The sequence below is a fragment of the Ranitomeya imitator genome, chromosome 1 (genome assembly GCF_032444005.1).
Source record: "Ranitomeya imitator isolate aRanImi1 chromosome 1, aRanImi1.pri, whole genome shotgun sequence".
Lineage (NCBI taxonomy): Eukaryota > Metazoa > Chordata > Amphibia > Anura > Dendrobatidae > Ranitomeya > Ranitomeya imitator.
Window position 1 is genome coordinate 315,624,652 of NC_091282.1, and position 26,376 is coordinate 315,651,027.

General features: G+C 43.3%; 2 protein-coding genes across 2 annotated transcripts in view; both read left to right on the forward strand.

The window, feature by feature from the left end:
* Nucleotides 1-26,376, forward strand: part of TTC28 (tetratricopeptide repeat domain 28) — a 667,947-nt gene that overhangs the window by 167,525 nt on the left and 474,046 nt on the right. The window contains exon 2 of the mRNA XM_069758682.1: nt 19,534-19,681. Coding sequence (XP_069614783.1) covers nt 19,534-19,681 — 148 coding nt within the window. The remainder of the gene's footprint in view (nt 1-19,533; nt 19,682-26,376) is intronic.
* On the forward strand, nt 15,443-15,783 carry LOC138657750 (nuclear cap-binding protein subunit 2-like). The gene has a single exon (XM_069745424.1). It carries the CDS (start codon nt 15,516-15,518, stop codon nt 15,774-15,776), a length of 261 nt encoding a protein of 86 aa, XP_069601525.1. The 5' UTR covers nt 15,443-15,515; the 3' UTR covers nt 15,777-15,783.

The window sequence follows — 26,376 nt, forward strand, 5'->3', positions numbered from 1 at the left end:
GATATTTATTTCCTCAGCTACATCTAGCTTTCTTACCTACATAAGCCATCTAACACTGTTTTATGTGCGTTTCATTTGATTTTTCCCTGTTTATAAAGCTTTATATTCGCTGCACTGAAAACAATGTGGTTAATGTTATAAAGTATCAGACTCTGCGCCGTGTGCTGCGAATCGGGGTTGTCATCGCCCCTTTACAGTTATGTCATCAAACTGGTTCCCAGGACTAAATCTGACCCAGATTTCCACTGGAGACACCTCTGTAAGTTCATTTCAGTAGTGGTTGCTGGCTGCATTAGTAGGATAATAATAATAATACTAATTTTTATTTATATAGTGCCAACATATTCCACAGCACTTTACAATTAAGCGGGGACATGTACAGACAATAAATTCAATACAAGTTAAGACAATTTAAACAGTGACATTAGGGGTGAGGTCCCTGCTCGCAAGCTTACAATCTACAAGGAAATGGGCGGACACAATACTCAATTCTAAATATTTTTCTATCTACTGGCTAACATGGTACCAAGATATGTATCTTTCCTGTATCAAAATGGAGGGTGTGGAGACAGATGAATAGTAGGGTGCAGATTCAGAGTAATATTTGGAAGGAGGGAACAGGGCAAAGTTAGTTTACTGAGTAATTGATGTGGTAGGCTTGTTTGAAGAGATGGGTTTTCAAAGCGTGCTTGAATAGGTCGGGGCTAGGTATCAGTCTGATTGTCTGGGGAAGTGCATTCCAGAGAGCTGGCGCACCATGAGAGAAGTCTTAGAGACGGAGGTGTGAGGTTCGGATTACAGGGGATGTTAGTCTTAGGTCATTTGTAGAATGGAGGGCACGTGTAGGAGATGTTTTTAAGATGCAGGTGGCAAGAGCGAGTGAGTGATCGGATATAGGGAGTAAAGGAAAGTTCGGTGTCGAATATGACCCCAAGACAGTGGGCATGCTGCTTGGGAGTTATGGTTGAACCCTCCAGGGTAATTTCGATGTTGGGTAGAGTGAGGTTAGTAGAAGGGAGAAACACAAGAAGTTACAATTGGAGAGATTAAGATCAGGTAGAGGGAGGACATGATGTTAGAGACAGCAGACAGACAATCCTTGGTATTTTGAATTAGGGTAGGGGTGATGTCGGGGGAAAAAGTGTATAATTGGGTGTCATCAGCATAGAGATGATACTGGAGCCCAAATCTGCTGATTGTTTGTCCAATAGGGGCCGTGTAAAGAGAGAAGAGGAGAGGGCCTAGGACTGAGCCTTGCGGAACCCCGATAGTAAGGGGACGAGGAGAGGAAGAGGAGCCGGCAAAAGATACAGTGAATGAGCGGTCAGAGAGGTAGGAGGAGAACCAGGAGAGGGCTGTGTCCTTGAGGCCTATAGAGTGGTACATAGTGAGGAGGAGCTGGTGATCCACAGTGTCAAATGCGGCAGATAGATCCAGGAGAATCAGAAGAGAGCAATGACCTTTGGATTTAGCTGTTATTATGTAATTAGAGACTTTAGTGAAGGCAGTTTCAGTGGAGTGTAAAGAGCGGAAACCAGATTGTAGGGGGTCAAGAAGAGAGTTATCCGAGAGATAGCGGATTAGATGGGAGTGGACCAAGCGTTCCAGGAGTTTAGAGATGAAGGAAAGGTTAGAGACAGGTTTGTAGTTAGCAGTGCAGTTCTGGTCCAGGGATGGCTTTTTAAGTAAAGGGGTTATGATGGCATGTTTAAATGAGGAGGGAAAGATACCTGAAGAAAGAGAGAGGTTAAATATTTTAGTCAGGTGACTGGTGACCACTGGTGAGAGAGACTGCAGGAGAGGTGAAGGAATGGGGTCACTATTGCAGGTTGTAGGCCGAGCAGAAGCGAGGAGCTTGGAAACTTCTTCTTCTGAAACAGGCTCAAAGATATCTAGTGAGCTTGAGGTGCGGCAGGGAAGGGGATCCAGGCACTGAGGAGATTGCACTGAGATATTCTGATGGATGTGGTTGATTTTTTCTGAGAAATAAGTGGCCAGATCCTCACCGCTGAGGTTGGTGATGGGGGCCTGTGCTTTAGGTTTCAGGAGGGAGTTTTAGGTCAAAAAGTCATTTTGGGTTGTTGGATAGTGAGTGTGAGGGATAGTGATAGTGAGTGTAGGATGTTCTCTATCTCACAATAGGTCCATATACTTGGAATTGTACATTTTTCTTGGATGATTTAGCCAGACATTTTATGATGTGAACTCTCTTTTGACAAATGTTTTTATCGATGGAATCAAATGTTGTATTTTATCTTGACGTGCTGGATCAACCTCTTTTTGTGGACTGTATTCACTTGGGTTTGGGATCCTGTGTACTCTTGTTGAGCTGATCATACCCTCCTTCATATGCTTTATCTCATTCTTGCACCTTTACCAGCAAGGAAGCAGCCCTATTTCATTCCTGCACCTTTAGGCTACGTTCCCACAATGAGCTTTTTGTGCATTTTTAATGTTGCAGAATTTCTGCACCATTTGTGTAGCTATTATTTCAGTTGCAGAAAAGAGGACACTGAATGAACAAAGGTGAGAAGAATCTTATCCTACTACAATATAGGGACTTGGATGGGGACTTTACTACAAGATGGGGATCTGGATGGGGACATTACTGCAATACAGGGACTGAAATGGGGCATTTATTGCAAAGTGAAGACCAAGATGGTCACATTACTACAAGAACAGAACTAGGATGGGGCATTAGTACAAGATGAGGATTAGTGTAGGTACATTACTGTAAGATGGGGACATTGCTTCAAGGTAGGGACCAGAATGTGTCATTACGACAAGAAGGGGACTAGGATGGGGCATTAATACAAGATGAGAAATAGGATGGGCACATTACTACATGATAGGGACATTGCTACAAGATAAGGACCAGTATAAGGACATTATGACAAGAAATCAGCAGGTTATTGCCAAAATTAATCTAATTTGTATGATAACCTGAAAGGGGTTGTCCGGTCTTTTAACATTAGGACTACTGGTATCGTAATTTTGACTACTTGCACTTCAGTAGTTCTATTCGGGGTCATGAGTCCAATAGTCCTAGTGTTAATGGAAGTCTGCAGTCACCCTCTGTGACTGCATACTTCAGGATCCTCAGAGCATGCGCACTGCATGCTGTCAGGATTTTCCAGTGTCTGCGGTGAGAGGAAGAAACATGCAGAGGTCCAGCCATATTCCAGCTAGACATGTTTGGCTTCCCTCAATATATGGAAATTGAGTGAGGCTGCACACGTCTTGCCGAAATGGCATATGGCATGTTTGTGGTCAAGTGACTGCCCACTCTCACTGCAGACACCAGAGGATCCTGACAGAGTATGATATGGTGATCAAGTAACGCTTTGACTTATGACCAAAGGGAATCAGAAGCTTAAAGAACTACTTCAGTGTTTTTTAATTGCAGAGCTGTAGTGGTGTTTCTAGTCTAAGGTCCCTGCCCATATTCTCATACTTACTCGCCACGTCTTCACCTTCTATCAGTGCTGTTGGTTGTGACCTGCCAGATTGCTCCAGTGTTTGCTGGAACTAGCCAGAGGTCACTCTTGAATGCAAGTCTTGAATGCAACAAGAGCTTTGTTCCAGCTCTCATCGACTTACATTGAGAGTTTGCAACTATTAGTTCTGATTTCCAGTCGGTCACAAGTTGTGGTCAGATGGTGCCGTGCGAACGGAGTGGCGCTGTTAAAAAAAAATTAAGACATCATCAGGTAATTATACAACTACAAGGGACCTTAGATTAGAAGCACCACTCCAGCTCTGCATTAAAAGAAATCGATGGAGTGGTGCTTTAAGTGGAAGAAAGAATTGCTGATATAAAAAGCATATAGCCTGCGATGAACCTGGGTGGCTTGTTCACTACTAGTTATTTAGATGTTGGTTCTGTAGCCTAAAATAGTGCAATTGTAATAACTGGCTGGATTATACTTTCTCCAATCTAAACAAATATTTAATAATATATCGCAGATCAATTCCATATGCGCCACCCGAGACATGATATAAAATCCACATCTAGATTATTTATTTTATTTGTCTTATAATAAATTATACATTGTGTATGTAGGTTAATCCTATTTATTGGCCTTTATAGGCCTAGTTGAAGGCAATTAGAAAAATAAATTGTGGTCTTTACTGCAGGTCAGCTCGATTTTCTTGGTCATCTGTTTTAAATCCCAACCCTCAGCTCACATATACCATACAGAACTGTCCCGCGAACCATTGAAGCAAAAGGATTGTGACATTTGAAATAGACTCTGAAGAAAGTGTTCCCTTCCCTGGGGTGGAAGTTATGATCACATACCAGCTACCATGAATTTCAAATCGGAATTTATTCTGGCGTATTTGTATGAAAATATTATCTAGAGATACTGCATACAATATTAGTTTTTGATTAGGTTTTTTATGATTAGTTTTTTCTTTTATTATTCTTTGCTATTGTGTTGTTGAAGATTTTTATTAAGTTCGCAAAAATGCAAGTTTATAAAGAAATCCATATGACCAAAATATATTTCTTCTCTTTAGTGATAGAAATATGTAAATTCCAACCTTCTACAAACACGAATTATCACCAGAAGAGCCCGAGGGAACATGCTGTATTATTAATTGAATGTCCTATTATATGTATGTGGCATTGTGGTTTAATAGGTTTTAGATGTGTGATTTAAGGAGGTTACTCATATCACAGAAAAGGAATCTGGTGGGAACAAGTGAATGTACAGCTCCATGGCACCGAATCTGCTTTTTTTCCCCCACTACTGAAACATCAGCATAATCCTCTGATGTAGCCGTTTTGGTCAGTGCATGATAAATATTCAATTACTCTCCGGCTTTCCTTTAATACAGAACACAAACATGGGAAAGCACCCACAGGCTTATCTTTTGAAAGTGTAATAGGCTCCGGTGGCTTTGAATTCTGCCCTCAAGATACAAATAGAAAACATAGAAGGCAGAAAATATTTCTTTATATTTAGATTTACTCATTGATCTATTTAAATGGCAGTGGTTGCAGCTTATAGCACGCAGTGACGCAGATCCCCCCGGTTGATTTTTTGCTTTAGAGACAAGATCGGGGTTATATTACAGTGCACTTGGTGTGACGGCATCTTTTATAATCAACTCCACAGGCTTGCTGCTCTTTTTAGAAGAAAAATGTTTCCTCACATAACTGTGGTTTCAGTGAGGATTTAAATACCGATACGTCACAGGCTATGTCCTTGAGGATGACTTTCAAGCCAGTTCTGAGCGTATTGCCATTACCTATGTGCAGGCTCGAACTGGCCCACAGGAGAACAGGAGAATCCTCCAGTGGGCCCCTGTGCAAGAGTGGGCCACCATGAGCATTGGACTGGAGTGCCAAGGACCCATCAGTCACCTCAACTCGAGGGCCCACACTTTTCAGCTACACGCAAATATGACTTTATTCTCATTGACAAATTTCTATATTGGGTTTAGGGTTTATTGTTAAATAACTCAGATGCTGATTTTGCTTGTATGTCATGAATCAAGTGTATTGTGCCAAGTACTGCCCAGATAAGAGGCTGGTGGCCCACTCCTGTATGGGGGCCCACCAGAGGATACTCCTGGTCACCTGTGGGCCAGTCTGAGTTGGCCACCACCATCTTAACTGAACGGTGCTTGGCACATTATACATGAGTCACTATTAGTGATGAGCGAATATACTCGTTACTCGAGATTTCCCGAGCACACTTGGGTGACCTCCGAGTGTTTTTTAGTGCTCGGAGATTTAGTTTTCCTCACCACAGCTGAATGATTTACATCTGTTAGCCAGCTTGATTACATGTGGGGATTCCCTAGCAACCAGGCAACCCCCACATGTACTTATGCTGGCTAACAGTTGTAAATCATTCAGCTGAGGTGATGAAAACTAAATCTCCGAGAACTAAAAAATACTTGGAGGACACCCAAGTGTGCTCGGGAAATCTCGAGTAACGAGTAAATTCGCTCATCACTAGTCACTATGTACAGACACAGGCAGCATCTTATTCAATTAACAAGCTACTCAGATCATTGTTATATAAATTTGTGATTGAAGATAATGTCACATTTGCATGTAGCTGAAAAGTGGGGCCCTGGAGTTGGTTACCAGCAGGCCCTTGGCACCCCAGTCCGACACTGCCTGTTTGCAGAGCAAACTCTGGTATCCTACAACAGTAAAAGGAGGTATACTATATAGTGGACACTAAAACTTTGTATTGGTGTAACGCTGTAGAGTTACATAGAAAGTGGCTAAGGCCTTGCTCACATGACAGTGCTTTATTCCTCTCGACTTCCTTCGCAGATTTCAGTTCACACACTCGGGCTTGCTAATAAAATACAGTTTACAATAACAAATCCCTTTATCTTCTTTTAAAGATTGCACTTAAAAAGAAGCCATTTTAATTTGGACTTCATAAACGACAGTACACTGATATCTGCTTCTTTCACCTCTTGGATTGATCTCTCACTCTCAGTTCATGGGTAAAATTTGTAACATTTGTATTCAGTGAAGGCAGATTTTCCCATTATTGAAATAGATGACGGTTAGTGCCTTTAACCCCTTTCTGACATCGGACGAACTATCCCGTCGAGGTGGGGTGGGTCCGTATGACCACCGACGGGATAGTACGTCATACGCGATCGGCCGCGCTCACGGGGGGAGCGCGGCCGATCGCGGCCGGGTGTCAGCTGCCTATCGCAGCTGACATCCGGACCGCTCCCGGCACATTAACCCCCGGCACACCGTGATCAAACATGATCGTGATGTGCCGGCGGTACAGGGAAGCATCGCGCAGGGAGGGGGCTCCCTGCGGGCTTCCCTGAGCCCCTCGCAGCAACGCGATGTGATCGCGTTGCTGCAAGGTTCTGCCTACCTCCCTCCCTGCTCCAGGCCCGGATCCAAGATGGCCGCGGCATCCGGGTCCTGCAGGGAGGGAGGTGGCTTCACAGAGCCTGCTCAGAGCAGGCACTGTGAAGCCTGCACTGCTCTCAGACAGATCGGTGATCTGACAGAGTGCTGTGCAAACTGTCAGATCACCGATCTGTGATGTCCCCCCCTGGGACAAAGTAAAAAAGTTTAAAAAAAATTCCAAATGTGTAAAGAAAATTAAAAAAATATTCCTAAAAAATGAAAAAAAAAAATATTATTCCCATAAATACATTTCTTTATCTAAATAATAAAAAAAACACAATAAAAGTACACATATTTAGTATCGCCGCGTCCATAACAGCCCGACCTATAAAACTGGCCCACTAGTTAACCCCTTCAGTAAACACCGTAAGAAAAAAAAAAACGAGGCAAAAAACAACGCTTTATTATCATACCGCCGAACAAAAAGTGGAATAACACGCGATCAAAAGACAGATATAAATAACCATGGTACCGCTGAAAACGTTATCTTGTCCCGCAAGAAACGAGCCGCCATACAACATCATCAGCAAAAAAATAAAAAAGTTATAGTCCTGAGAATAAAGCGATGCAAAAATAATTATTTTTTTCTATAAAATAGTTTTTATCGTATAAAAGCATCAAAACATAAAAAAATGATATAAATGAGGTATCGCTGTAATCGTACTGACCCGAAGACTAAAACTGCTTTATCAATTTTACCAAACGCGGAACGGTATAAACGCCTCCCCCAAAAGAAATTCATGAATAGCTGGTTTTTGGTCATTCTGCCTCACAAAAATCGTAATAAAAAGCGATCAAAAAAGTCACGTGCCCGAAAATGTTACCAATAAATACGTCAAATCGTCCCGCAAAAAACAAGACCTCACATGACTCTGTGGACCAAAATATGGAAAAATTATAGCTCTCAAAATGTGGTAACGCAAAAAATATTTTTTGCAATAAAAAGCGTCTTTCAGTGTGTGACGGCTGTCAATCATAAAAATCCGCTAAAAAACCCGCTACAAAAGTAAATCAATCTCCCCGTCATCACCCCCTTAGTTAGGGAAAAATTACAAAATTAAAAAAATGTATTTATTTCCATTTTCCCATTAGGGTTAGGGCTAGGGTTAGGGCTAGGGTTAGGGCTAGGGTTAGGGCTAGGGTTAGGGCTCGGGTTAGGGCTAGGGTTAGGGCTAGGGTTACGGTTGGGGCTACAATGAGGGTTGGGGCTAAAGTTAGGGTTAGGGTTGGGGCTAAAGTTTCGGTTAGGGTTTAGATTACATTTACAGTTGGGAATAGGGTTGGGATTAGGGTTAGGGGTGTGTCAGGGTTAGAGGTGAGGTTAGGGTTACTGTGGGGATTAGGGTTAGGGGTGTGTTTAGATTAGGGTTTCAGTTGTAATTGAAGGGTTTCCACTGTTTAGGCACATCAGGGGCTCTCCAAACGCGACATGGCGTCCGATCTCAATTCTAGCCAATTCTGCGTTGAAAAAGCACTTGGTGGGTCAAAGTGCTCACCACACCTCTAGATAAGTTCCTTAGGGGGTCTACTTTCCAAAATGGTGTCACTTGTGGGGGGTTTCAATGTTTAGGCACATCAGTGGCTCTCCAAACGCAACATGGTGTCCCAGCTCAATTCCTGTCAATTTTGCATTGAAAAGTCAAACGGCGCTCCTTCCCTTCCGAGCTCTCCCATGCGCCCAAACAGTGGTTTACCCCCACATATGGGGTATCAGCGTACTCAGGACAAATTGTACAACAACTTTTGGGGTCCAATTTCTTCTCTTACCCTTGGAAAAATAAAAAATTGGGGGCGAAAAAATAATTTTTGTGAAAAAATATGATTTTTTATTTTTACAGTTCTGCATTATAAACTTCTGTGAAGCACTTGGTGGGTCAAAGTGCTCACCACACCTCTAGATAAGTTCCTTAGGGGGTCTACTTTCCAAAATGGTGTCACTTGTGGGGGGTTTCAATGTTTAGGCACATCAGTGGCTCTCCAAACGCAACATGGTGTCCCATCTCAATTCCTGTCAATTTTGCATTGAAAAGTCAAACGGCGCTCCTTCCCTTCCGAGCTCTCCCATTCGCCCAAACAGTGGTTTACCCCCACATATGGGGTATCAGCGTACTCAGGACAAATTGTACAACAACTTTTGGGGTCCAATTTCTTTTCTTACCCTTGGGAAAATAAAAAATTGGGGGCGAAAAGATAATTTTTGTGAAAAAATATGATTTTTTATTTTTACGGTTCTGCATTATAAACTTCTGTGAAGCACTTGGTGGGTCAAAGTGCTCACCACACCTCTAGATAAGTTCCTTAGGGGGTCTACTTTCCAAAATGGTGTCACTTGTGGGGGGTTTCAATGTTTAGGCACATCAGTGGCTCTCCAAACGCAACATGGTGTCCCAGCTCAATTCCTGTCAATTTTGCATTGAAAAGTCAAACGGCGCTCCTTCCCTTCCGAGCTCTCCCATTCGCCCAAACAGTAGTTTACCCCAACATATAGGGTATCAGCGTACTCAGGACAAATTGTACAACAATTTGGTCCATTTTCTCCTGTTACACTTGGTAAAATAAAACAAATTGGAGCTGAAGTAAATTTTTTGTGAAAAAAAGTTAAATGTTCATTTTTATTTAAACATTCAAAAAATTCCTGTGAAGCACCAGAAGGGTTAATAAACTTCTTGAATATGGTTTTGAGCACCTTGAGGGGTGCAGTTTTTAGAATGGTGTCACACTTGGGTATTTTCTATCATATAGACCCCTCAAAATGACTTCAAATGAGATGTGGTCCCTAAAAAAAAATGGTGTTGTAAAAATGAGAAATGGCTGGTCAACTTTTAACCCTTATAACTCCCTAACAAAAAAAAATTTTGGTTCCAAAATTGTGCTGATGTAAAGTAAACATGTGGGAAATGCTACTTATTAAGTATTTTGTGTGACATGTCTCTGTAATTTAATTGCATAAAAATTCAAAGTTGGAAAATTGCGAAATTTTCATAATTTTCGACAAATTTCTGTTTTTTTCACAAACGCAGGTACTATCAAAGAATTTTTACCACTATCATGAAATATAATATGTCCCGAGAAAACAATGTCAGAATCACTGGGATCCGTTGAAGCGTTCCAGAGTTATAACCTCATAAAGGGACAGTGGTCAGAATTGTAAAAATTGGCCTGGTCATTGACGTGCAAACCACCCTTGGGGGTAAAGGGGTTAAACATATAATGCATTCAGGTTTCATGATCTGATTAAGCATAGACCTATTATTTAGGATTTATCAGGTTTTATTGACTTTCAAGAAAATTAAGTAAAAAGAAAAGAAATGGTGCTCAAAGACATCATAAGATCATAGTGGGGATGACCTCCGAATAGACCTAATATTTAATAAAAAAAGATGATATTAGTATTCTAACTTATTTGACTTTACCACTGGAAAGTGAGAAATGTACTAGATCAAACCTAGATCCATTAGACCCCTATTATGGACTAAGACCACTACTGTTGAACAATACCAGGGGTGGGTCAAAGTATTACAGACGACAAAATATGCCTCTATATGTGAAATAGGCTTTACTGGCAGAATTACCTTGGCCATAGAAGCTAATACTGGTGTTGGTGTCCCCTACTAGTCTCAGTCTCCACCAGGTGACCGCTGAAGCCAATAAGTGGCCACTGTTTGGCTGCAGTGGTCGTGTTCTGTATGAGCCAAAAGAAACAGTCTCCTAGGTCTTTTTCCCGTCTTGGACAGAATGTGAGCTCTACAGTAAATACGTGTCCGCTAATTGTCAGCAGGGGTTACCTGATACCCCAGGAAAATTACAGTATATTAAACTGTTCACATTTAGGCATCGTTCAGATCTGTTTTTCACTTTATGTCTGTGATTATGTTGCTGTTCACATGTCCGTGTTATCCTTTTCTGAACCAACTGTTGATCATTGTAGAAAGAAGATAGTGTAATGTAATACATTGATTAAAATTGATCTTTGGATGGTCCGTATTCCATTTTCCACAAGGACAGCACTCAGACTGAGAATATGTTCATGTGAACGTGCCCCTGAGTCTCATTCAGACGTCCGTTTTTCATGTATGTGTTCTATCCACATTCTTTACGGATAGAATATGTACCCATTTAAGTGTATGGGGATGTTTACATGTTCATGTTTTTTTTTGCGGATTGAGTGGCCTCAATAACAGCATGGAGACATGTCCATTTACTTCAGAAAATCACTCATGAAATACTGATGGTAAAAACAGACACTCTGACCAAGAAGTGATGGTAAAAATGGACATACTGACCAAACCCTGATATTAAAAACAGACACACTGACCAAGTAGTGGTGGTAAAAACAGATACACTTGTAAGAAGAGAGCCCAGATAGGGGGTACCTTTATCACGCTGGGGCCGGAACTGTCTGGGCTGTCGCCTTTGTTGTGTAGGGTAAAGTTTAGAGACCCGAACCAACCTTTGCACTTGACAGCAGGGGTTGGAGTGATGATAAAAAGGGCAGAGCGCGCGAAACGGCAGACAGACATGGCGGAAAGATGCAGCACGCAGCAGGGGAATTTAGGTACTCCCGTTGGCCCGTAATGCCCAAGTAACTCTACGTCACGGGCCACTGTATAATGCGTGCGTGCCGCCTAAAAGAAACCATGTGACTTATCGAGATCTTTAACCTTACTCACCCGCTTACTTCTGCCGGGCTCTATCCAGCCCCGGCAGTACAAAGGACTGATCTTCTCCCTGTGACTCAGGACCCCGAGGCAGACATCGAAGACTCATCGTCACCAACCGGAAACAATACCCCAACACTTATAGGCCTGCTCCGCACCCAATCTGTGCTGACTGTGTCGGCACCTCCACACGCATCTGAGACTCTTCACTCTGAAGCCGTCGGACTGATAAGTTTGCTATTATTGAACTTTTGCTATATCTTCCGTCCACATTACCTTCTTCAGTACATTGAAAGTGTTAATACTACCTCCCTCTACCCTCCTTCCTCCCTGTGTGGAGTATATCCCTGTTAAAGTAAAGTTTATCTTAACCCCTCCTATCCGTTACTGCATCCCGCAACCTGCTCACACACTGACCAAACATAGATATTGTAAAAATGGACACACTGACGAAGTTCTGGTGGTAAAAACAGGCACACTGATCAAACTCTGATGGTAAAAACGGACACACTGACCAAGTACTGATGATAAAAATGGACACACTGACCAAATACTGATGGTAAAAACGGACACACTGACCAAATACTGATGGTAAAAATGGACATACTGACCAAGTACTGATGGTAAAAATGGACACACTGACCAAATACTGATGGTAAAAATGGACACACTGACCAAATACTGATGGTAAAAACTGAGACACTGACCAAATACTGATGGTAAAAATGGACACACTGACCAAGTACTTATGCTAAAATCTAAAACAGGAACCAAATCCTGATGAAAATTGGATCCAAAACATTGATAAAAAATCGCTCCTTTTTTTGCTTAAAAGAACAGCTATGATGTCTGAACAGGTCCTTACAAAAGCCTGGAAAGCCCCTTTGAAAACTTCATTAGATTGTTAGTTCACATGTGATAATGTTCCTTAAGGCACGTCAGTGGCTTCGGTACGTAAGGTGACATTTTCCTCACGTACTGGAGACACTGACTCACGTAGACACATTAAAATCAATGTGTCTCTGCACATGTCAGCGTGTTTTCACGGACCGTGTGTCCGTTTGGAAAACACGGAGACATGTCAGTGTTCGTGGGAGCGCACGTATTACACGGACCCATTAAAGTCAATGGGTCCGTGTAAAACACGTACTGCACACGGATGTTGTCCGTGTGCAGTCCGTGTGCCGTGCAGGAGACAGCGCTACTGTAAGCGCTGTCCCCCCCGCGTGTGGTGCTGAAGCCCCATTCATTTCTTCTCTCCAGCAGCGTTCGCTGGAAAGAAGGAATGAATAATCTTTTTTTTTTTTATTTATTTTTGTTTTTAAAATAAAGTTGCCAGTAGGCTGCCCCCTCCTACCCCCTGTGCGCCCGCCCGCTGGCATTAAAATACTTACCCAGCTCCCTCGGCGCTTACATCCTCTCAGCGTCGCTGCTTGTCCTGTATGAGCAGTCACGTGCCCCACATTACAGTGATGAATATGCAGCTCCACCTCCCATAGGGGTGGAGCCGCATATTCATTCCTTCTTTCCAGTGAACGCTGCTGGAGAGAAGAAATGAATGGGGCTTCAGCACCAGATGCAGGGACAGCGCTTAACTGTAGCGCTGCCTCCTGCGTGGTGCGTGTGGTACCCAGTCGGCACACGGATGCCGCACGTGTGCCACACTGATGTGCCACGTGAGCACACGGACACACGGACAATTCCGGTACCGATTTTTCCGGTACCGGAATTATCTGGATGTGTGAGACTGGCCTAAGCCGGTGTCACACTCGCGAGGGCAATATGAGAAACTTGCACATCAGTACCCGGCACTGCCGGCGGCACTCGAGACCGGAGCGTTCAGCTGCATGTATTTCTATACAGACGTACGCTCCGGTCCTGAGTGCCGGCGGCAGTGCTGGGCACTGATGCGAGAGACTCGCGCGAGTTTCTTGTATAGCACTCGCAAGTGTGACCCCGGCCTTATACAAACAAGCCTGCAAACCCTATTAATAGACTTATACACGACTTTGAATTCAGACCTCAGTTGCTGAAACGCCAGAAGTGTCAGTCATCATCATATTTCCCAGAATAATGAGAATGATAACTGACACGTCTGCAGCAACTGGATAATTTGCGATCGTGTACAACACAGCATGCTGGTCCATGGGCAGGTGTGCAGGATTTCCTTATACTTCTGACATCTGAAGACATTAGGACCTTGTTTTCTCCCTGGCTGGAATGTCTGCTTAGATCATTCTTGCAGTACAACTTGGACCTTGATGACAGCAGCAGATTTGCCTACATTGTGCTGTGAAATAGTAAGAGTTGGATGTCAGACAGCGACAGACAATATGGCAAATGCCGCCGCGTGTGTCAAAGTTCAAAGGGCGCATCACTTTTCATTAGCTGCAGTATTTAATTTGTGTCCATCTGTTTAACCAAGGCAAATTCGCTTGTCTTTGTTTAGATTTCCAAGCGCTGCAAATGTAATTTACTGGCCCAATTCCTCACTTTTGTTTCATTCTGGCTTATGAGCCGCACAATAGTAATGGCAGTTAATGGAATAAATTCTGTCTTCTATCCAATTAATTAGAAATTGCCCTCCAATCACTGTTTGCTAATGGAAAGTAGATTAGATATTTATGTTCACAAATGTGCCTTGTCACCTCTGATTTTAACTAATGCCATGTTTGTGGGGTTTCCACTAGACTATGGGTGCTCGACTCACGGACTACGATAATGATAACAGATACGAGATATTGTAGCAGCTGTTCCTGCCTAATGTGTATATTACTGGGATGCGGGATGCAGCTGTAGTACAGGTCTCCACAAATGGAGGCGTTCTCTCATGGAAAAGGATGGTTACTACAATGGATTCAATCATATATTAGGACCTGTGAGGATGGAGCTGCACATGGACATGTGTCACATAATAGTCACTCTGAGGCCGGGGTTACACGAGCATTGACTCTCTCACACGAGAGAATCGGGGCAGTTATACTAATGACGCTCGAATCAGACTTTGATCAATATCTGAACCGAGTGTCAGTTTCCTGTGATCCGATGCTCTCTCATGAGAGTATCATATTGCAGGTGTGAAGAAGATGGAAAATTTAATTTCTCCATCTTCTCCATTGTCTCAGTCCACAGATGTCGCGTTCCTGTGACACACTTGGATAATATTGCAGCAGATTTCTGCTACAAAATCTGCTTCATGTGAATAATTCATTCTAAGGTGGGGATGCACAAACTGCGGCCCGGGGGCCACCTGCAGCCCACAATGCCATTCTATGCGGCCCCCAACCATATGGACAGAGAAATGCTTGTCTGACTGGTTAACTATATCTTGGCAGCCACATACAGGAAAGCAGTGGCAACACCTGAGGAGCAGGGACTGGCAAGTACTAATGATGCCCTGTGTAGACATCTCTGGGCGCCTCATATATCAGAAGAATGGGAGTCTCTAGACCAGTTTTGCCCTCCAGAAACCAGTAGGACTTAGACATGTGGCCTTCGGTGTTCGCGGCTCACTCCACTGTAGTTTATGGAAGGTGTGAACTATTAGGCTGTAAACAAACAACCCATAACCTATTGGAGAGACTCCTAAGCATTCATGACCTCTTCCCCTTTAGGGTTAATTCAGACAGTTTTTAACAAGAATTTCAAAGCGGATTTTACTGCAAGCCCACATTAAAATAAGCTTCTTATTAGTTTTACGTTAGTAGTTTTAACTTTTTGCGGGGTTGTTGGTGGAGGAGGCACTAGCAGCATTGTTGAGCGCCCTGAAGAGTGATTCATACGTGTTGCTGAGCTCGTACCGGGACCAGCACTTCAAGGGTAACAGAGACAATCAGGAGAGGCTCCTGAAGCAGGGCTGCACTTTATATGTTGGAAATCTGTCATTCTCCACCACAGAGGAGCAAATCTACGAATTATTCAGTAAAAGCAGAGATGTGAAGAAAATCATCATGGGCCTCGATTTGGTTAAGAAGACGGCGCGTGGGTTCTGCTTTGTAGAATACTACACCAGGGCAGATACAGAGCAAGCCATGAGGTTTATTAATGGTGCACATCTAGATGACAGAATCATCAGAACAGACTGGGATGCAGGATTTAAAGAAGATAGACAGCACGGACGTGGGAAATCGGGTGGTCAGGTTAGAGATGAGTACCGCCATGATTATGATGCAGGAAGAGGTGGTTATGGTAAAATTGTACTGACATTTTGAAAAACTGAAGATCTTTCCAAGACAATTATTAGGTTCTGTAGAAGGACGTAGATCTGGGGATTTATTATGATGGAATATAGGCTGATCTGGATGGACAAATGTCTTTTTTCGGCCTTACTAACTATGTTACTATGTTACTATGTCCAACAGGAGTTTGGTCTTTATCCAGTGATTTCTATGAGAAGCTTTTATTTTCCTGTAGTGTTTTTTTCCCGTTTTCTTAGTAATCTCCTGAGCACTTTTTCATCGTTTTTGTCTCTCGGTAGTTCTTAGAGACATCCATTTGCCTTGTATCGTAAAGTACAAGAGTGACTTCAGAGAAGAAAATGACTGAATAATGGTCACCTGACTTCTTTTAATGGCTTAGTGTCTTTGGAAACCCAATATATGTACAGCAAGTCATTTGATAGAAATTGATTTGTTCATTTTTTGTTGAGGAGGATTTCAGAATGGACCCTCCTGACCAAGTTGTGTGCACATACCCTGCGTTATTGTCTCTACACCTTGGCACGTGGCTGTCTCTACTCCTCGGCACGTGGTTGCCTCATGTTCATGGATCTCTGCCAGTGACATTCAGCTCAGTAAGACAGCGAGTCCTGTTTACACAGGAAGATTCATGGCGGAGAACCATGATCTGTTGTGCTGTACAACAGATCATTTCACCTGATGAGCGAGCGCATGGTATGATAATCGTGAAATGAGCATTGTTAATAACACTTGTTCACGATTGTCTGGCAGTGTAAGTGCCCCTTTAATGTCATTCCTTATCTTATATAAGCCATAAATATAATAAGATATTTGATCTAATTGTGTTTTTAGTTATAGGAGTAAGCTGAAGTACCCTGATGAGATGAATGATAGTACAGGGTCCTACCAAGCCCATGCAGGTGTTGGGTCTCCATGTAAACTGTGGCAAATACCTTCCCAATGCTGCTTGCCCTCTGAATAGAACTAGTCGTGCATCTCCTTCTGCCCAGCAGAGATAAAGCATGGGACTTTTATTGTGATTACTATGGAGCATTTATTAGTTTTCCTTCCCCCGAGTATTGAGATGTGGTTATTCATGAGTTATGATGGGATACATTTTTCACATTGTTAGGTTGATCTCTGTAATCTCTTGTGGAGCTGAAGGAGATGAAGGATCAATACAGCATTGGGGCAGCGCTCTCCGGTCTGTGAGCGTCAGCAGAGTTATGGCACCTACTGAGGTCATGTCTGCAGCGACTACAGCCCCCAGGTCTCTTGTCTAATAAATGCCATATCATGTGTCAGTTGGAACTCGGCAAAAAAAATTCCTTACAGAGAAAAAAAAAAGGTGTTTTCAGTTTAGTCTTTCTTCGTTATATGTTGTACGCTACACCATCTCCTGAATATTGATAAGATGATTTATTGCTAAGTTGTTGAGATGGCAACAAATCTATGGTTCAGAAAATGCACAGTTTTTAAAATTTATAGCAAGTCATTGTGCAGAATTTATTACGGATTTCACCCAGTGCCACAAAATTTGTAGGTAACGAGTGAAGAAGAGCGGAAAAATCTGCAGCAAATCTGCTTCATGTGAATTGTCTGTCCGCTGTGTTGTGTAAAAAATCTGGATCTTTCTGGATTCTGTTTCATCAGCACGAGAAACAGCCTTCATCATGTACGCATGGGACTTGTGGGACTTTTTTGTTGAATGCCTATCCTTAGGAAAGGTCATCAGTATCTGTTCCGTGAGGGCGACACACGCCATCCCCCGGTGGTGGCGGCCAGTGGTGCAAAGCACTACTTCATCATCTGTATAGTGGGGGCTGCATATCCGCTCCCTATTCAAATCGATAAGGGGTAGATGTGTAGTACCCGGCCTCGGACACTATGCAGTAGACTAACCAATGTAATTCCCCTCCAGAGCTGAGCATATCCGGTTACCGGCGGCACTTGGAACTGCTGGTCATTGGGGGCGCCGGGTGTCACACCTCAACCAATCAGATATTGATGACATACCCTAAGGATAGCCTTTCAACATGAAAGTCCTGGACCATCCCTTTATATTTCAATGCCGAATTTGGAGGAAAAACAGTATATTAACAGCAGGATGCAGACACCTGATTTTTGCATCAAGACCTTATTTCATATGACAGGGGCTCAGTTTTCTCAGCCAATACATATATAGTGTATTGTTATATATTCTATTGTTTGTATTGTTGGCTACCGTAATTATTTACCACTAGAACTTTTTTAGGATTAAATACAGTAGAGATTGGAAATGTAATAATGCAAATGGTATGGTCTTCACTGGCATTGTGTAGGCACAGTAGGTCCAGGCTCAGCTATTCTCATGATACATACATTATGCTTGCTTATCTTATTGCTCATGCAATTTAAAGCCTGCAGTTTCTATTGTAAAGCGATATACCGTATACTGTCTCTCTCCACACCGGCCGCGTATCTTATTAGTCTCGGCTTACCTGTCTGAGCACAATTGGATCGGACACAGTGACACTGATTGGCAGACTGGCGCTTTGGGGTCCCCTTAGGGCCGGCATTGATGGCCACATCTACACTGTATACTGAAATGTTCCTACTTATCCTCAGCTACGAATTTTACTCTATTCTGTATTGCACGCAAAATAAAAGCTGAAAAGTCTGTAGATGCTTGATTAACATTGATTGCAAAGTTACGACTATGATGAAGAAGTAAAGCGCTACCCGGGGATCATAGCAGTTATTACGCTTTTGGTTCATTGTATTGATTTCTTCTAGTTTTTCATACTAAGCAATGTACGGTGAATAAATATTAGATCAGAGCTGGCTGGCAGACAGACGTCGGGATGAATGCATCACTTTGGGATGGCAGGAATGAGCACAATAGTTTCTTCAGCAGTATAGACCATATTAAATAAATCTTAGAGGACAGAGTAATTAAGGACAGGGAGACTTTTATGATGTCACTCAATACGATTCCATGAAAGGGCAACAGTGTCACATGAATCTGCCACCGTCCTTTTAATAGCAGAGATGGTCTGTGAAGGTGTCAGTAAGGTCACTGATAAGATTGAAGTATAGTAACTGACCCGGGCTCCTACTGAATTTATATGGACTATTATTGATTGAAGGTGGAGCTGATAAATGTCAGATTCAAGTGAACTACTCCATTTGTTCACATATATAATGCTGGAAAGGGGTGACAATAGATTTGTATTGCACAACCGCTATAATGTTATGTATCAGGACGTCCAAGTCAAGGTCAAACACAGATTACAAAACATTTCATTATTTGACTCTTACAACGGCTATAAAGACCTAGAGATCCAATCAGGATGTTGGAAATGGAATACATAAAGTCTTTATCTATCCATACGCTTGCTGACATTTTGTTTGGTAAAATTCTGATATCAGATGTTTATGAGTTACGATGTATGAGGTCTGCTGTGATTGATAAGCCACATCCATTTACACTGCGGGTAATGCCCCTTTTCACTGACTCAGAAGCTTCTTACAGATTTGTCTTTCTTAGGGTGCTTTCACATTGCGTTTAGGCGCCCGTGCAGTGGCCTTGTCAGGGCGCCCACAAAATAAGATTCCGACGTATGCACTGGTGGGGCCATAAATTATACCGGTGCTGACAGAGCGACTGTGCTCTCTGAGGTGCATCATGTTCGGGCATAAACGTCTACTGGAGGCGGACACCTTAATTATTAGCCTGATTTTAAAAATACTTCCATTCTACATGTCCTACATGCTTTAGTTTGCTGACAGTCTGTTTCTTTCTTTCTAGGCATACTTCAGACAGGGTGTTGCCCTCCAGTATCTTGGTCGCCATGCAGATGCCCTGGCTGCATTTGCATCTGGGTTGGCGCAAGATCCAAAAAGTTTACAACTATTGCTTGGAATGGTGGAGGCCGCAATGAAATCCCCAATGAGAGGTAAGTAGTGGGAACCTCTATAGCAATCATCCATATGGTCCAGTTTAAAGTAGTGAGTAACAAACACACACACATTCATGCACTTTCGCACAGACACACCCATACACACGCACAAATTAACGCACTTTCACATAGACACACTCACACGCACACATTCACGCACTTTCACAACACAGACACACACGCATACAACACATTCACCCACTTTCACACATTCTCTTACTTTCACACAGACACACACGCACACACATTCACGGACTTTCATACAGACACACTCACACACATTCACGGACTTTCATACAGACACACACACACACATTCACGGACTTTCACACAGATACACTCACACATACACATTCACGCACTTTCACACACACACACTCACACATTCTCTTACTTTCACACAGACACACACACACATTCACACACTTTCTCACACACACACACATACACACATACACACTCATGCAAACACACATTCACACACTGTCACACATACACTCACACACTATAGTATCCTGCACTTTACTGAAATTCTGTATTCTCCCCATTCTCTCTCATTTTATCTTCTTAATCATTGCTTTATTTCCCCTGTACAGTATCTTATGTACCTGGGTGGGAATATGTGTATTGATGGTTACTAATGGCTTATTTCACTGTACTGTGCTTGATAAGCAGCGCAGTTGCCATTAACTCTTATTCTGTATCATACTTATATGAGACTTTTACCACTGTTATGCAAAGTGCATAGAAGAGGGGAATCCTAGCAATAGGGAGCACAGCACTGTCATATAACGGCATGGCATCATTCATTCATTCATATGCATGAGGTCAGGTTAGCTTTGGACTGAAATCCCTCAAAGCTGAATCGACTTCTAAATTGCTATTTGCATTCTAATTCCCACTGAAGTCAATATTCTATTAATAGTTAACTAATACACAGACTGTATTAATTCAAGTATTAGGGTACCGTCACACAGTGCCATTTCGATCGCTACGACGGTACGATTCGTGACGTTCCAGCGATATCGTTACGATATCGCTGTGTCTGACACGCAGCAGCGATCAGGGATCCTGCTGAGAATCGTACGTCGTAGCAGATCGTTTGGAACTTTCTTTCGTCGCTGGATCTCCCGCTGTCATCGCTAGATTGGTGTGTGTGACACCGATCTAGCGATGCGATCTAGCGATGCGTTCGCTTGTAACCAGGGTAAACATCCTGTTACTGAGCGCAGGGCCGCGCTTAGTAACCCGATGTTTACCCTGGTTACCAGAGTAAATGTAAAAAAAAACAAACAGCACATACTTACATTCCGGTGTCCGTCAGGTCCCTAGCCGTCTGCTTCTCGCACTCACTGACTGCCGGCCGTAAAGTGAAAGCAGAGCACAGCGGTGACATCACCGCTGTGCTGTGCTTTCACTTTACGGCCGGCAGTCACTGAGTGCGGGAAGCAGACGGCAAGGGACAGACACCGGAATGTAAGTATGTGCTGTTTGGTTTTTTTTACGCTGGTAACCAGGGTAAACATCGGGTTACTAAGCGCGGTCCTGCGCTTAGTAACCCGATGTTTACCCTGGTTACCCGGAGACCACGGGATCGTTGGTCGTTGGAGAGCTGTCTGTGTGACAGCTCCCCAGCGACCACACTACGATTTACCTACGATCACGGCCAGGTCGTATCGCTGGTCGTGATCGTAGGTAAATCGTATAGTGTGACGGTACCCTTAGTTGTCGCATTGTAGCAGGATTCCTAAAATGCTCATTGCGATTTATATATAGGAATTCTGACATTGTTTTGTAGTACAAGTACAGTAGGCCCATTGAGTCTAAGAGATCTATTTAATAACATATGCAGTTTGTATTTTGAAATATTGTGACAGATTTCCTTTAAGATTGATAGTCATTTTAATAATTTTTCCAAAATCAGTAGTACACAAAATAAGAAACTTTGTATTATATTTTATCAGAGAAATCTGCTTTTTTTTCCCTCTTGGTTGACTTTTTAGACTCAATTTTCTCAATTCACAGGTAAAATTTTTCTTCAGTGAATATTGACTTCCCCATTACTGAGTTTGGCGATGGTAATTAGTACTTAAAAAGTTCTACGGGGCAAAAAAAGAGGGAGGGAGGATCCAGAGTCAGACACCAACCTGCTGTTGCAAGCTCATCTGAAATTATACTGTAGTTACATTTTAAAAATGTATTCCAAAACCACAACATGGTCTTATAATAATGTACACATATATTTTTTCCTTTGTAGTAATATAACTCCTTTTAAATCTACCCATAGTTGTACATATCGTGCTCCAAAGAATTCTCGCCTAGGCTCTATTTACCCACCAGTTGCCATTGGTCATTGGTTCCAGTGCTCCTGGTCAATCATGAGCAAGTGGAGTCCTTCCTGTTGGCTTCCTACCAGCATAGCTATGCTCTGGTATGTGTCTCGGACTGATCTCCTTTTGTTAGGGATGATGTTAGGGAAGAGGTGCAGTCTCCTTCATTACATTGCAGAATTCATAACAGGAAGCAGCTGTGTTCCAGTAACTAAGGAGAGCGATGTACTGCAGGATGGGGTTGTACATAGTGGGGCTAAAAGAATTATAAACTTCTGGGTGGAGCTGTTTATAAAAGGGACTAAGAGGAGAGATAAACTGCAGAAAGGGGCTGTATACAGAGGGGTTGAGATTCGTGATGTTCTGCAGGATGGGGATGTTTACAGAGGACTGAGAAGTGCGGAGCTGGATGGGGTTAGAGGGATAATATACTAAAGGAGCTGTATATACAGGGGCTGAGAGGAGTGATGTACTGCTATTGTGGGGCTGAGAGGAATGATTTTCTTTAGGATAGGGATGTCTATCTTGTGCGCTATGGAGATGCATATAGAGGGGATGAGAGGAGTAATGTACTGCAGGGTGTTGCTGTGTATATAGTGTTTGACTGGAGTGATGTTCTGCAGGATGGGGCTGTATATAGAGGCTGAGATGAATGAGATACTGTAGGATGGGACTGTATACAAATAGGCTGAAAGGAGTTGATTTGTTTGTTGACTGCCGCGGAGGTGAAACGTCAAATGCTGCTCTGTTAATACATTTGACAGAAGATAATCCTCTGCCATATGAATCAGCAAAGTAGCATTTGCATTTTAACATCCCTGATCTGTAAGCAGCAGGCCACAAACACAGCTTAGCTCTGCACAGCCTAGTAATTACAAGTTCCCTTGTGGAGGAACAGTCTTTCATTAGCCTGTTGGCGTTATGTCTTGTTCGCTATCATCGCTAGGAAAGACCAAGTGATGCAAATTTCCCAGCTTTATAAAAACCCAGCCTTTTCTAGCCTTATGCCAAAAAACTGCAGCCATAGGTACTTCTAAGCAGAAGTATGCAAAAGAACATCTAAACAAGCCTGATGCATTTTAGAAACAAGTCCTGTGGACCAATGAGATTAAAATAGGACTTTTTGGCTACAATGATCACTGGTATGTGTGGAGAAAAAAGGGCAGAGAATTTCAGGAAAAGAACATCTCGCCAACCATTAAAGGGAACCTGTCACCCCCAAAATCGAGGGTGAGCTAAGGTCACCGGCATCAGGGGCTTATCTACAGCATTCTGTAATGCTGTAGATAAGCCCCCGATGTATCCTAAAAGATGAGAAAAAGAGGTTAGAATATACTCACCTGGGCCGGCGGTCCGATCCGGTGGGTGTTGCGGTCCAGTCCGGGGCCTGCCATCTTCATAGGATGACATCCGGCGCATGCGTACTTTGTCTGCCCTCTTGAGGGCAGTGCGCAGGTGTCGGGAAAGGTCAGAGAGGCCCGGAGCCTGCGCACTGCAGTACTTTGCTCTGCCCTCAACAGGGCAAACAAAGTACACCTGCGATGGAGCCGCACCGTGAAGACCAGAAGAGGACGTCATCTGATGAAGATGGGAGGCGCCAGACCGGACCGCAACACCCATCGGACCGGACCGGGACCGCCCCTGGGTGAGTATAATCTAACCTCTTTTTCTTATCTTTCAGGATACATCGGGAGCTTTTCTACAGAATTCCAGAATGCTGTAGATAAGCCCCTGATGCTGGTGGGCTTAGCTCACCCTCGAATTTGGGGGTGACAGGTTCCCTTTAAGAATGAGGGTTGATCAGTCATGCTTTGGGGTTGTGTTACAGCCAATGGCACAAGGAACATTTCATGAGCAGAGGGAAGAATGTATTCAATTAAATTTCAACAAATTCTTGATGAAAACATAACACCATCTATAAAAAAAAGCTGAAGTTGAAAAGAATATGTCTTCTACTAATGGATAATGATCTTAAACACATGACAAAATCCACAATAGACTACCTCAAAAGATGCAAGCTGAAGGTTTTACAATGGCCCTCACAGTCCCCTGATCTGAACATCAATAAAAATCTGTGGCTTGACCTCAAAATAGCAGTGCATGCAAGAAGACCCAGGAATCTCACAGAACTGGAAGAATTTTCCAAGTAGGAATGGATGAAAATCCCTCAAACAAGAATTAAATTTTTTTACTGGCGACAAAAGCATGTACATGCTGTGATACTTTCAAAAGAGAGTATAGATTTAGCAAATAAGAATAGGACCACCCATTCAGCTATGTGAATCTGGATGCACAGAAGTGCAGATGAAGATAAAAAAAAGACAGAAAGGTGTTATGGACCTGGTGGTTAGAAGCACCCGGAATGACCTGATGGTTAAACTACCACAGGACAAGCTCTGGGGAGTGGAAGCTCTGCTGACCGCAACCCCTAATCCTATCACACAACTAGAAATAGCCGTGGAGCGTACCTAACATGACCTAGACGCCTCTTCACAGCCTAAGAGCTAACTAGCCCTGAAGATAGAAAATAAAGCCTACCTTGCCTCAGAGAAATTCCCCAAAGGAAAAGGCAGCCCCCCACATATATTGACTGTGAGTAAGATGAAAGTCACAAACACAGAAATGAAACAGGTTTCAGCAAAGGGAGGCCAGACTTACTAAACAGACTGAGGATAGGAAAGTTATCTTTGCGGTCAGCACAAAAAACTACAAAAGACCACGCAGAGTGTGCAAAAGGACCTCCGCCCCGACTCACAGTGCGGAGGTGCCACTCTGCATCCCAGAGCTTCCAGCTAGCAAGACAAAATCATGATAGCCAACTGGACAAGGAAACAATGAACAAATAATAACTAGCATGGACTTAGCTTCTGCTGGAGTAGAGAGGTCACCAGAAAGATCCAAGAGCGAACTGAACCAGTACAAGAACATTGACAGCTGGCATGGAGTAACGATCTGAGTGGAGTTAAATAGAACAGCCAGCCAAAGAATAAACTACGTCACCTGTGGAAGGAACCTCAGAAGCAGCAGCTCCACTCACAGCCACCAGAGGGAGTCCCTGAACAGAACTCGTCGAAGTACCATTCATGACCACAGGAGGGAGTTCGAAAACAGAATTCACAACAGAAAGGTACAAGAAAGAAACTTTGTAATGCTTAATCTGAATATTAGATATCCCAGCCCTCCACCTCCAAAACCAACTTCTCCACCATTACAGAAGATCGACTCTCCACTCTACTTGACCCGATCCCATCCCACTTCATCCCAAACCTCGCCACAGTCTTCATCCCAACCCTAACCCATCTCTTCAACCTATCACTAACAACTGGTGTTTTCCCCTCAAGCTTTAAACATACCTCCATCACACCTATCCTCAAAAAGCCCTCTCTTGACCCATCCTCTGTATCTAGCTATCACCCTATATCACTTCTCCCCTATGCCTCCAAGCTACTGGAACAACACGTCTACCTTGAACTGTCCTCCCCTCTCTCTTCTTGCTCCCTCTTTGACCGCTTACAATCTGGCTTCCGGTCACACAACTCCACTGAAACTGCCCTTACTAAGGTCACCAATGACCTCTTAACCGCCAAGAGCAAGCGACACTACTCTGTCCTCCTCCTCCTGGACCTGTCGGCTGCCTTTGACACAGTGGACCATTCCCTATTATTACAGACCCTCTCAATCCCTTGACATCACAGACTTGGCCCTATCCTGGATCTCATCATACCTAACAGACCAGACATTCAGTGTCTCCCACTCACACACCACCTCCTCACCTCGCCCCCTATCTATCGGAGTCCCACAAGGTTCAGTCCTAGGGCCCCTGCTCTTCTCCATTTACACCTTTGGCCTGGGACAGCTCATAGAATCTCATGGCTTTCAGTATCATCTCTATGCTGATGACACACAGATCTACATCTCTGGACCAGATATCACCTCCCTACTAACCAGAATCCCTCAATGTCTGTCCACTATTTCATCCTTCTTCTCCGCTAGATTTCTGAAACTTAACATGGACAAAACAGAATTCATCATCTTTCCCCCATCTCACGTGCCCCCCCAACGAACCTATCCATTACAGTAAATGGTTGCCCACTCTCCCCAGTCCCACAAGCTCGCTGCCTCGGGGTAATCCTTGACGCTGATCTCTCCTTCAAACCACATATCCAAGCCCTTTCCACTTCCTGCCGACTTCAACTCAAAAATATTTCACGAATCCTCAACCAAGAATCTGCAAAAACCCTAGTCCATGCCCTCATCATCTCTCGCCTTGACTACTGCAACCTCCTGCTCTGTGGCCTCCCCTCAAACACTCTTGCACCCCTCCAATCTTTTTCTAAACTCTGCTGCCCGACTAATCCACCT